An 11,185-nucleotide genomic window follows, 5' to 3' on the forward strand; every position below is an offset into this window, starting at 1 on the left:
TTACCACAAAATTTAACAATGTTGGCAATGGGCTGATAGGCTAGTTTAATCAAACAAGTTTTTTTTTTCATATCAGTCACAACAAAGTATTTCAATTCAATCAAGCGAGCCATTATGGATTTTAGTATTAGATCAGTTGATCTTGTTTGCGTTGATAAGACTAATGAGATATTCAGAGCAAAAAACATGTTAAACGTCAGGATGGTAATGATTTAACTTTGACATCAATGGTCATGACCAGGTTTGTGCAAATGACTGGTAAAACAAAACCCGAATATCATGGAATGAGAATATATCTCATCATGTTGGGGATCGTTGACTATATAAGGCTAATGAACAGAGTTGTGGTAGATCAAAAATCATATACTCGGACTAGGCTAACCACAAGTTGTAATATAATCTCTACAACTTGGCTTGATTGGGTTTATCACGGGCGGCATCTGTGAATACCGTCAGCATTTTGGATTCCAGAGCGCTGTCGTCTTTGGATTGTTGTTGTTGTCTCATGGTCTGCATCTCGTAACCGATGATCCGAGTTGAAACATGGCTTCTTAGCGTTTGATCGAAACTCTCCAGGCTTGCGGAAAGAGCCTCGCGGAATTTTTCATCATCAACACGACCCTTCCATTCCCAAAACTTGGCCCGCCCATTACGCCGCGCAAATACCCCCTCCATGATTTCGTGTAACTTGACTCGAACCGATAGAGGTAGATTGGCCAGCTCGCCTGGTAGGTCGGTGCCGCACGGGGGTTCCGGGCGGGGATCTTCTGCTTCTGCGGGTTCATCGCGGCTGTTGGCTGAAGTAGTTGGATTGGCTGCCGAGGATATGTCGAGGGCCGTGGACGGAGCAGACGAGTCCGTGCTTCCGTCACTTGGAGAAGTCGCGGCGGCCTTCCGGGCAACATTGACGTTGTTCTCCTCACGGTTGGTGATCATAGAATCAATAAAATTAAGGAATGGAGGTTTTTCGCCACTGAGCATCCTCCCTATTTTAGCATAAAGCTGACAAAAACAATCAGTCGGACATGGGGTGGGTCAAAGCTTCAAGGGGACCAACTTACCAATGGCTTCATGCCGTGTAAGCCAAGTAACTTGTTGAGGTCGTGTTCGGGATTCTTATCAAGCTCCGCATGGATTTTCTAGATGATACGTAAGTATCATGACCAAGCCAGTGAAAAGATAAATGTTCATTAACAATATCCATGTTTTAGTGTGCAGGATGCAAATGAACAAGCGTACCTTGTAGGTGCCAATCAGCAAATCATAATTTGCCTGTCGCTTGGGAACAGTGAAACCCAGTAAGCTCAGGCTGAAATGGATTGCGAGGTGGCTGGCTAGATATTCATCAAAAGTCTGGGTGGAATCGCGTTTGGTAACTTGGCAAGAATGGCGCCACTGGACCTCGTGATACCACGAAATTAGCTCATATTGGGTAGTATGGTCTCTGATGATGACCATGCCGTCCGGCGGTGGCTGGCTGATGACGCGTGGGCGGGTCGCTGAGGTAGGGTGGATAGTGGGGGATTTGATGTGAGTAATTAGACATCTACGAGCTTGGACTTTGGGTCGGTGACGTGGGCTAGTGGGCATGGAGGACGCAGGCAGATAATTCACTTCAAAGTGTGCCGTTTGACCTTCTTCAGCGGCAGGGTCATGCTCTTCAACGAACTGGGTGACTTGGCTAATGTCTTGCGACGATGGGAGATACTCAGCCCCCTGGGGGTTGTAGTATATTATAAGAGCTGGGGTTTGGGTAGAGGCCTCCATATAGAGTTGGGGATGATGGGGTGGGCTTGAGCGGGGCGTGATCAGTGGGAGCAGAGGGATGCTCTTATGTGGCTATCCCCATCAGCCAACCTGTCGCTTTTCAATCAGTCTGATATGATGACTGGTTGGAGGCCCAATTATCTGCCACCTCTGATGACGGCATCAGAGATGACTGAAGTATATCGGTTCCAAGGACCACTTCGACTGTTTGGTGGCCTTGGCGGTAAGCACACCGTACTATCATCTCTTACGAAGCTGGGCCACTGACCAAGGCCGTCAAATAGGCAGCATGCCGCCGAACCCTCAACCTTGCCGGTTGGCGTGCTGTGGTTTCAAGTCAGAGAGCCGTTTTTCTGGCCTGGCCAACTGTTTGACCCACTGCGAGTTCGCAGATCGCGCCGGCCGCGTATTTATCCTAGCCTGCTCAATGAAACATGAGATTTACAGGTTCGCTTGAACACTTTTTGCTGGGTGCTGCTTGACCGTTTTTCTGCCCCTGAGTCGGTTTTGGACGGTTTGGGTGGTTTCTGGGAAGGTAAAAGTGCTTGAGGTGTCGGTTGCTCAGGACCCCTCGGATAGAAAACTGGGCTCAATTGTTTGGTCCATCGTTTTGTGACTTCCAAGTCTTCATTAGGTTTATCGTGAAATCTGGTACCGCATCAATCAACCGCTTTAGCTCGGAGCGCATCTTAGGCGTAAGACAAGCGATATCATTCAGACCAAGAAACTGGTAAGAAACTCTTCCGGTGTCATTGGAGTCTATCGGCTTTTTCCATTCTGGAGCCTCACAAGAGGAGGTTCTCAAGCCAAATAACAGGACAAGATAGGGATTGTTGATCCCTTGAATCTTGGCATGACTTTTTGACCAGTCACGACTCTCAACCCAGCAAATGGAGCCCTCATTATTTGTATGAACACCGCAAAACGTGATGTTTTCAAGGTCTAGTTTTGGAGATTCGGACGTCGGTGCGAGGTAGATTGTGAAAAGCTCATCAAACCCAGTTTGCCCAGGCTTGCATTGGACCGCAACACCTCGGTACAATAACTCCAAGAAGTCACTGGCGCTGGGCGTGTATGAAATCCGGGTAAAGTGGTTGAAAAATATCCGTCCTTCTTTTAAGAGTCTTGCTTTGTTGCCTTCCGCGATACAGCCAAAATTCATGGTATATGGGTCTTTGCCGGTCAAGGTTTCGAGGAAATCTGCCAATCGCACTGAATATCCATCGGGGATTGAATCGGTTGCGTTACAAGGAATTGCCTTGGTTTTCTGCATAGCGCGTATGATTCGCAACGAGTTCCGAGTTTATGGGCGAATACAAGCACACCCGGGTCTGTATCACAGAGCCCAATATGGCGAAGCACTGCGGGCTGGACAATTCCATTGCTTCGGTAGAAACCAATTGAGAACTACACACTAATTTTGCCTCTGCAATCTTCGAGGTGGATTCGACGGCAGTACCTGGCACACCTTTCATTACACCTCTCATTACACCCTTGAAATACAACCCATAAAATGGGGAGCCATAACTGAAGAGCCGTTCCGCCGAGAGCAACTCATCCCATGAGCTCAGTGCTTTCGGGACAAAGACATCAGGTGATGAGATTTGGTAGATCGGTGGAAATAAATCGACACCTAAAGCGAGGCACCGTGAGCTGGAGTCTTGGGTTAGCACCGGATTAAAGTTAGCAACCCGCAAGGTTGTATCGGTGACAACGCCAAAGAACCCCAATTTGGCAGGTATGTGCGATAAAGCTCGACGGAATACGCAAAAGTATGGGATTTGGAGTTCTTTGTCGATCTGATTGTCTAGGTTGCCGGCCTCGTCTATTGCCAACAGCATCTTGAGCCGTCTGTCTCCTTCGAATGCGATACTTTGACTCATCCTAGTAGCCGCAGCGCCAAGAAATTGCATCGGCGCTAAGCCCTCTGCCTGTATGCTCTTCATTTCTTTTTCGACATTGGCATTGTATTCAGCCTTCGGAGTCTTGTCCATTTGGAAGCTGTAATCAAACCACGCAGCTAGTCGATCTTCCAAGCTTCTAGCCCGTATATCTGGCCTTGAAAAGAATTCAGAGATGGTGTTCAAAATCGCAGCCAACAAGTAGGAATAGTGCTTCTCCAGATCCAGCCTCGCTTTCCCGTTGGGGAAAAAGTGTGTGGCAAGTTCGGACCGAGGAGGCTGGCCAGTGGAGCCGAGAGGTCGGAGACAGATATAGGCCACACAGACGTGCTTAGCTAGCTCCTTGAGTAATCGAGTTTTGCCGCTCATGGTTGGGCCGATAAGCAAAGTATAAGGTGCCTCGTATTTATCTCTTTTCCATTGCCCTGCAAACCTTTGGAGTTTTTCGAGGGTTGGAGCAACAATCAGATCGTGTCTCTGATATTCGGCATCGAAACCTTGCCGGACTATATCGGTAGCCCACTGGATTTGGTCAGCCGGCTTAAGTTTCTCTCCTGCGGATGCAGTGGAACCGTCAAGTGCAGCAAGCATCTGATCTTCTGTCAATGTAGAAGCGTCGCGCTCGGGGAATCGGACAAAGTGGGCCCGCCGGATCAGGGTATTGACTTGGTCTCCATCTGCTTCATCGGTGAGTTCAAGCTCCTCCTTGAGGACGTCCATGCATTCTTTTAGGCCCTCAGTAAAATGTCGCCAGTACGAGCTGACTATTGCTTGCTTTCCTTTGCTCAGGTCCGAGTAGCGAAAAACACTGGCTAGTTGGTTGTTGTGTTCTCGTACCTTTTCCACTTCAGATTGGTTGGAATGATCAAAGATGCAAGAAGATCAGTTGATGTTCTGCAGCTCAGAATCAGCCAAGGAGATTCACTCTCATCCAGCAGTGTCAAGAAGTTTACCGAATAGCTGGGTTGCGTCCTTATGCTCGGCGTGGAGATCCAAAAAGCGATTGCATTCGGCAAGTTCTGGCGAGTCGGGTGTGGTACGAGTAGCTTCAGATTTCTTTTGGAACTGCTGGAAGGTTCGAGATAGAGATGTTGCAGGATTCACTTGGCAAGCATGGGCACCTAGAAAGCTAAGACGAAAACTTGTTGAGGCCATTCGGAGGGGGCACAGACTGAGCTCGGAGTAAGTGCGTATGATGGGAGCGGAAGATCTGCTTTTAGTTGTGCAGACATTTTTAAGGGTTGCAAGAGTATGTGCGCGTAGAAAGCTGAGAGGAAATCCTGCTGATGCCATTGGGAGGGGGCAGAGTGTATCGGAAAGTGGACTGAGCTGGGAGGGATGGGAGCGAAAGAGTGACTGGTACACGGCGGTTGCGGGGCGCCGCCAAAAAAAGGTGCAGATTGCCGGACCCCTTCATGAAGGGGTCGTCAGGCCCTGAAAAGTTCAGGGTCGTTTGACCCCTCACAAGGGCAAGCCACCGGCAACTTGCCGACCCCACACCACACACCGGTCCTCACCGGTCCCTATAAATCTTTCCCAAAGCATACATCGCGCGCGAGCGAGAGGCCTCCTTGAAGGGTGAAATGCGGGTCATGCCGAACATACGAGAGATGGCCGACATATCCCCGCTTCTGCCCCTAACTCAAGTTCGCAACTCGCCCACTCACCCTTTCATTTATAAGACCCTTACAAAAATAGTTACACGAAATTAAAGGGTCATACAGTCCCTTACAAAAATACTTATACAAAATTAAAGGGCCGTGCAACCTCCCTTACAAAAATACTTACCCAGAATTAAAGGGCCGTACAACCCATTTTGATTACCTTCATTATTTCTCCTCATTTCTCCTCTGATCGGCTGAGGAGGCTCGTCTCGTACATCGATGGCATGCAAGTCAATGTGAATGAATCATGAAAAGCTCCTCTTACCATATAAATACAATCATACAGTCTAGAAATCAACCTGTGTTTTCTTTGTTTCTGTGTTTGCATATCAAGATTCAACATGAAGGAGTAAGGTGATCTCAAAATGAACGGGAAAATGAGAAAGTCATATGTTGCAGATCATGGACATTGGCTGCCCTGAGTCGACAATCTCATCCCATCAATCCTTCCAGTATTACCAGCGCTGATGTACACCCATCCAGGCTGCAGGCAAAAAAAAAGAAAGATCTTATGAGCTTTCGCCCGCTCCTCATATTTAGTTTTACCTAGTAACACAAAAACTTACATCAGAGTCGCAACGTTTGACCAACTTGTCGTACGTCGGTCTCAAGAAAGAGGAAGATCTGTTGTGGGTCAATGTGGTGTAAGCAAATGCTTGTAAGATATTTATATCCCATCTCATCGACACAACTTACACGGCAAAAGGAGAATCATCATTGGTTGCTAATGTGATCTGCAGGAAACAGCCGTATTTTGTCGACGTCAGCTGGGTCGTAGCATGTAATTTAGGAGGGGTATACTCAACAGTGCAGTTGCCGCTGGTGAAACTTGAAGGTGAAAGATAGACTCTGTCCGCGTCTGGTCCGACCAAATCAAGTGCGCTACAACGGTTCCATGAGATGCCAAAATTTCAGCCCGATATCACTGCTCATAGTAGCTAGCGCCGATTAAAAGGCTCACCTTGAGCAATCACGGGCTTCGTATTGACAGCGGCGTGCCGAGCAAACTGGTATGTTCAAGTCGCTCAGGTCTCCCGCTGAAGAAGGGAATACTTGCGCACTCATGCCATGGCTGTAGCCGGATAAGCCGCCCTGCCAGACCCAGATTTGATAAATTAGTCTCCAGTCATCATATTATTCAAAGTTTTCACTGACTCTTGAGGGGCAGCTCTTTATTACGTCAGCGACAATGTCTAGGACGTGATCTCTTTTTCTGTTGGATATATTAATATTCATAAGGTACGAGATGAATACTCCCGATGACAGGTATCTAGAAAATTCGAAAGTGAATGTTGACTCACGGCTTTTGACGTTTGGGTTTTTCGATTTTGATCTACGAATGCTCAAGGGCAATCAGTTCATCACTCAGCTAAAATGACGCACGGAAAAAACCTGGGAGGTGGTTTGCTCACCATGCAGTCTGCGTAGCCCACAGTGAAAGGATTCGATATGGTGTCTAAGTTCAGATTTTCGTCCCAGACAATGGTTTCCAGTGCTCTGCATATATAAATTATTGTAAGACGTCCTTCAACAAATCTTCCCTTCACATTTCAATGGAAAAGAGCAGTATTTGTTTACCTTAGACAATCCGTGGTGTTTAACTGCTCATACTTTCGACTCGTATAGCAGTTCACGCTCGGGTGACCCTCACCTTGTACAACACTGGAATAAACCAGGCATGCAGTAGCCAGGGTAGCTGGGAGGAGGTGGACTTGCTTCATTCTGGTATGTAGTTCTGACTCTCGCCTAACTGTGTGAACTGGTGTGTATTTTGTTGATTAGTTACGGCGGTAGAATATCTGATCGTGTGGTGATGTAGGCGGTTTAAAGGAGGCTTCGTAAAGAGTAGTGAGTTGTGCCAACCGCGATTAGGTGGACGCGAGCGGTTGTCGGAAGGCCGGCAAGACCAGACGGGCCAGATCTGTTTTAAGTCTGGTTCCCACCAGAAAGTTAAAGGTTCTCCGCTCTTTGCGATCGCTCGACCTAAATATTTGTATGTATCTTGATCAGCTAACCGTAAGCGCTGGAGGATCAGCACATGCGGCTGATCTGCCCCGGTTCTTACTAGAATGAGCACGGATTACATAAATGGAAGACGAAGCATGAAGTCTCTGCAAGACCTTCTATGAATTCCGTTTTGATCCTATGGACAGTGAGTGGTCAGCTTGCGACCACCTGTTATCGCTGTCTGACCGGGCCGACCTGAGACCGACATAAATACATAAATCTCCGGGATTGCCGGCTGGCTATGTTTGGTGCCGAAATGTGCACTTTGCATGTAAATACATTTTAATCGATACTTGGTGGTCGTTTTAAGTAGCATATATTCCCCCGTAAGGTCCTAAACCTAACAGCAGTCCCTCGCTTCGGAGAGCCCTGGTACAGCCGAAATTCACTTTTAAATTAAAGGCTGGTTTATGATTCCCTTGAGTGCGCATGTGGAATACATACATAAACTTCTGCCGGTGGGCTCAAGTTTAACTTCACCATGGTGATCGAGGTCGCGCCGTCGCACGCAAAGATTGTGAAAAGATCAGCAAGTCCAGGGTGTTCAAGTCCCAAGTTGGCTTGATCCGCAAGATGAGGGGCCCGGCGTAGCGTTGTTGATCACAATTGTTGTACATATTGATCCTCGGTTAGTGATTCATACAGAACACCGACAAGAATTTATTCCCAACTCAGCTGGCGACACATCTGAACTTCCGAGACAAGCACCTCAACCCATCGGAACTTGGAAGAGCAGCATATGTAGAACTATGGCGCGTTTTCGTATTGCTTGTGTGCCAAACATTGATTTATGTACTCACTAATTGAATCGAGCAGATCTTCTGACTTGGACTTCGACCTCTCGACAACAAAGAAACGCTGGTGTTGCGCTGTTGGGCTTGTGTTGGGCCACGGCAGCCTCTAAAAGCACCTTCCTGGTGGCATGAAAATCATTCTCCATCAGCTCATCCAGCCGTCTTACCAACACAACCCTTCAAGTAGTTTCCAGCTGCCCATTCCCATCGGCCTGATATTCTCCTATCAAGATAACGACAACCAACCGGCCATTTCCACAGCGTAACAAGCTACGATCAACGCCCAATTCCAAGACGACTATCCAATATCTACGCAACACTACCTATAGCCTTCAGAAGATGTTCTCCATGCTCGGATTTATCATGGTGCTTTCTGCGCTTCCAAGCACCCTGATCGCCCAACAAACCCACAACGTTACTTGCTTCAAGTCCCAGTACACCGGGCTTAATGTAAATCATTGTCAAAGGTGGGTATTTTTCATCTTGGTCAACGCGTTTAAAGTTTTTCTATGCAAATTCTTATGTGCCTTATTTCCAATATGAACAGAGCTCTCCGAAACATTGTGTACGACTCGAATGGCCTCTTGGACAGTCGTTCCAGCACGGTTTTCACGTGGCACAAAACCTGCGTTGTAAGTGACCCCCTGGTAGTGATTTCCCCAAAAATATTTACTGGAATGGTACTAATAAGCACGCCCGCCGTTGTATACTCCATGCGCAGATAAATATCCAGAAGCTCCAACAAAAACAGCCGTATGTTCAAACTCCTGCACCATCCACAGAAATTCATTATTCCTCAGCGCTGCGGGGCCTTTACTGACAAGTGACCCGTAATCAGGACGAGGCAATGGGTCGAAGCTACTGTTCTAGCAATTGCTCGAACTTGTCGCACTTCGGTGAGTGACAACCGCAATGGATTCTCTGCGCGTTTGTTTCAAATGGCAGACCCTAACTGCCTTCTTTCTTCAGGGAGGAATCCGAAACTACGCTGACGGAACTCAGGCACAAGTATATCGTTCTACGACTAGCAACGTCTATAATGTTAACCAGCCAATTTGCCAAAAGCGCGCTTGTAACTTCCAACCTAACGACTGTCTACTGTGAGTTTATCTTTTCGTCCCAAAGGTGACCTTCTCAATAGCACAGCCAGGTCACCATGCTCATGTGATGCTGTTAAACATTATCCACATTTTTCGTGAAGTGCCCTGAACCAACTTCCTGTTGACCACAAGGGAAACTTCAATGCTCAGAGCACAGCTACCCCATCTGTCAAGGCTACCTGGGGCAATTGTACGGTGAGTGACTCCGAGATTGTAAAACCAACACGGCTAAACTTGTGACTGATACGCCGTCACCTTCTCTCAGGTGCTCATGCAAACCACGGATTCTTCTATCTTTCGCACGTAAGTTATCCTATGCCCTTTTGAAACAAACTCATGTCCGTAATTGACAATGTTTTGGTATGCCCAACAGCTCTCACCCTGAAGTCAACCCCTCCTTCAAGCGCGTCTTGAACCAGTGTGGCTCTCGTGTAAGTATATAATATTTTTCTCTCGAGGGAAGTATACTTGATCTAATTTTTTTCCCTCTTGCTCCAGCCTGGAACAATTTACATCAGCGGCGGGACGGAAGGCAACAATGGCGATGTCCGTCTCTCAACTCAAGGCTTGAACTGCTGAATATCAGGTCTTTCCCGCCTGCTTGTCTCTCCGCTTCCGGTTGTGAACAAGAAGGTGTGGTAAAGCTCACAGCAGAATTGGTTAATCAGCGAAACAAAAAAAGCAAAAAAAAGACTTTATATTTGGGTTTTGAGTTCTTTACATTTTACAAAGCCATGTCTGTTTATCAGTAACCGCTACTCATCATATAAAGAGGCATTACAACCCTGAAAAACTCACTTGTATGTATAACGTAGAGTAAGTACACAAATATAGGTATCAGTTTTGTGTAGTGATAATGAATTATGGTGTTCAAAGTTGGTTTGCAAAATTTTATGCATGCATAAATCATAAAATCATAAAAATATTTTGGTGAGGAAATTTTGTATTACGTAATCAGACAGTTATATCCCCTGCAAAAAAGATTTTATAATTTTATGATTTATGCATGCATAAAACTATGCAAACCAACTTTGAACACCATAAATGTATAGAAGCTAGTGCGCTTGTTGTATCTCTTGGTACATCAATAATCTACCTACTTTCTCCTCAAAAATAAACCACAATTGGCTGGAATATGTAAAAATCTCCTACAAAAAGAGATCCTACAAAAAGAGAGGCACTTGCAATTCAACATGCTACTCACAATGACATGCACCCAATCAGTTACCAACCAACCAAATTTTCTGTTTACAAAGTCCAGAACAACACATAACACCAGCCAACTGCTTGATTAACTACCTTGTGGACTGAAGGGTAAGGTTTTCTTTGTATGTAGTAGGACAAAGGAATTTTTGGTCCCCAGCTGTCCCCAGTTTCTCCACACTCACCACATTAGGGAAATTTCATTCCATTTTTGTAAATACACATTCACCTCAGTAAGGTGAAGAGAAGCATGTAGGTGTCACAAACTGTGATACCCCACCTAGCCAAGCTTAACCAATCCTTCTGGAGGGCCCCACAGGGTCTCTGTCTCACAGAGAGGCTTGCCCCCCAGCAAATACCAAGCTTAACCAAGCCACTCTGGAGGAGAGCTGCGCAGGGTCTCTGTCTCACAGAGAGGCTTGCCCCCAAGCCACCAATTTTGGTGTGAGAGCTGACAGGCCTTGGGCCTGACCAACCCCCATTTTTCCTTTGATTCACTATCTCACATCAATTTTTTGCCCAAAAAGGACATGACTAGTGCGGTCTTGTAGGCTAGCTTCTTGTGCAGGCAGCCATCCAACAATTAGATTTTCATTGTTTTTTATCCCCCCAGATGGCTTCTGGACATCCTTGCAAAATCCCTGCTGAGCTTGCTCCAACAAATGGAGGTTTTTTTCCAACTCCTGTACATCAAGCATACCAATATAAATATTATGCATCCGTTGTTCAAAAGTATACATTTTCATTTA

The 11,185-nt window shown here is 46.5% G+C and overlaps 3 protein-coding genes across 3 annotated transcripts; 1 reads left to right on the forward strand and 2 right to left on the reverse strand.

Annotated features, from left to right (window-relative positions):
• Positions 1-127: 127 nt before the first annotated feature.
• PtA15_6A340 (uncharacterized protein) lies at positions 128-4,823 on the reverse strand (the record flags this gene model as incomplete). The annotated part of the gene is made up of 6 exons (XM_053170035.1): positions 128-160; positions 700-1,002; positions 1,062-1,139; positions 1,240-1,830; positions 4,131-4,513; positions 4,622-4,823. The coding sequence occupies 6 exons, from the start codon at positions 4,821-4,823 to the stop codon at positions 128-130; spliced, it is 1,590 nt and encodes a 529-aa protein (XP_053021266.1).
• A 909-nt stretch (positions 4,824-5,732) lies between these two features.
• On the reverse strand, positions 5,733-7,053 carry PtA15_6A341 (uncharacterized protein; the record flags this gene model as incomplete). Its single annotated transcript, XM_053170036.1, has 9 exons — positions 5,733-5,816; positions 5,899-5,956; positions 6,029-6,066; positions 6,139-6,214; positions 6,294-6,424; positions 6,488-6,545; positions 6,634-6,665; positions 6,745-6,829; positions 6,911-7,053. 9 exons carry the CDS (start codon positions 7,051-7,053, stop codon positions 5,733-5,735), a joined length of 705 nt encoding a protein of 234 aa, XP_053021267.1.
• Positions 7,054-8,472: 1,419 nt separating this feature from the next.
• PtA15_6A342 (uncharacterized protein) lies at positions 8,473-9,812 on the forward strand (the record flags this gene model as incomplete). The annotated part of the gene is made up of 9 exons (XM_053170037.1): positions 8,473-8,600; positions 8,681-8,765; positions 8,855-8,886; positions 8,972-9,029; positions 9,103-9,233; positions 9,335-9,428; positions 9,499-9,536; positions 9,607-9,664; positions 9,732-9,812. The coding sequence occupies 9 exons, from the start codon at positions 8,473-8,475 to the stop codon at positions 9,810-9,812; spliced, it is 705 nt and encodes a 234-aa protein (XP_053021268.1).
• Between the last annotated feature and the right edge of the window lie 1,373 nt (positions 9,813-11,185).

This window comes from Puccinia triticina, chromosome 6A (assembly GCF_026914185.1).
Source record: "Puccinia triticina chromosome 6A, complete sequence".
NCBI lineage: Eukaryota > Fungi > Basidiomycota > Pucciniomycetes > Pucciniales > Pucciniaceae > Puccinia > Puccinia triticina.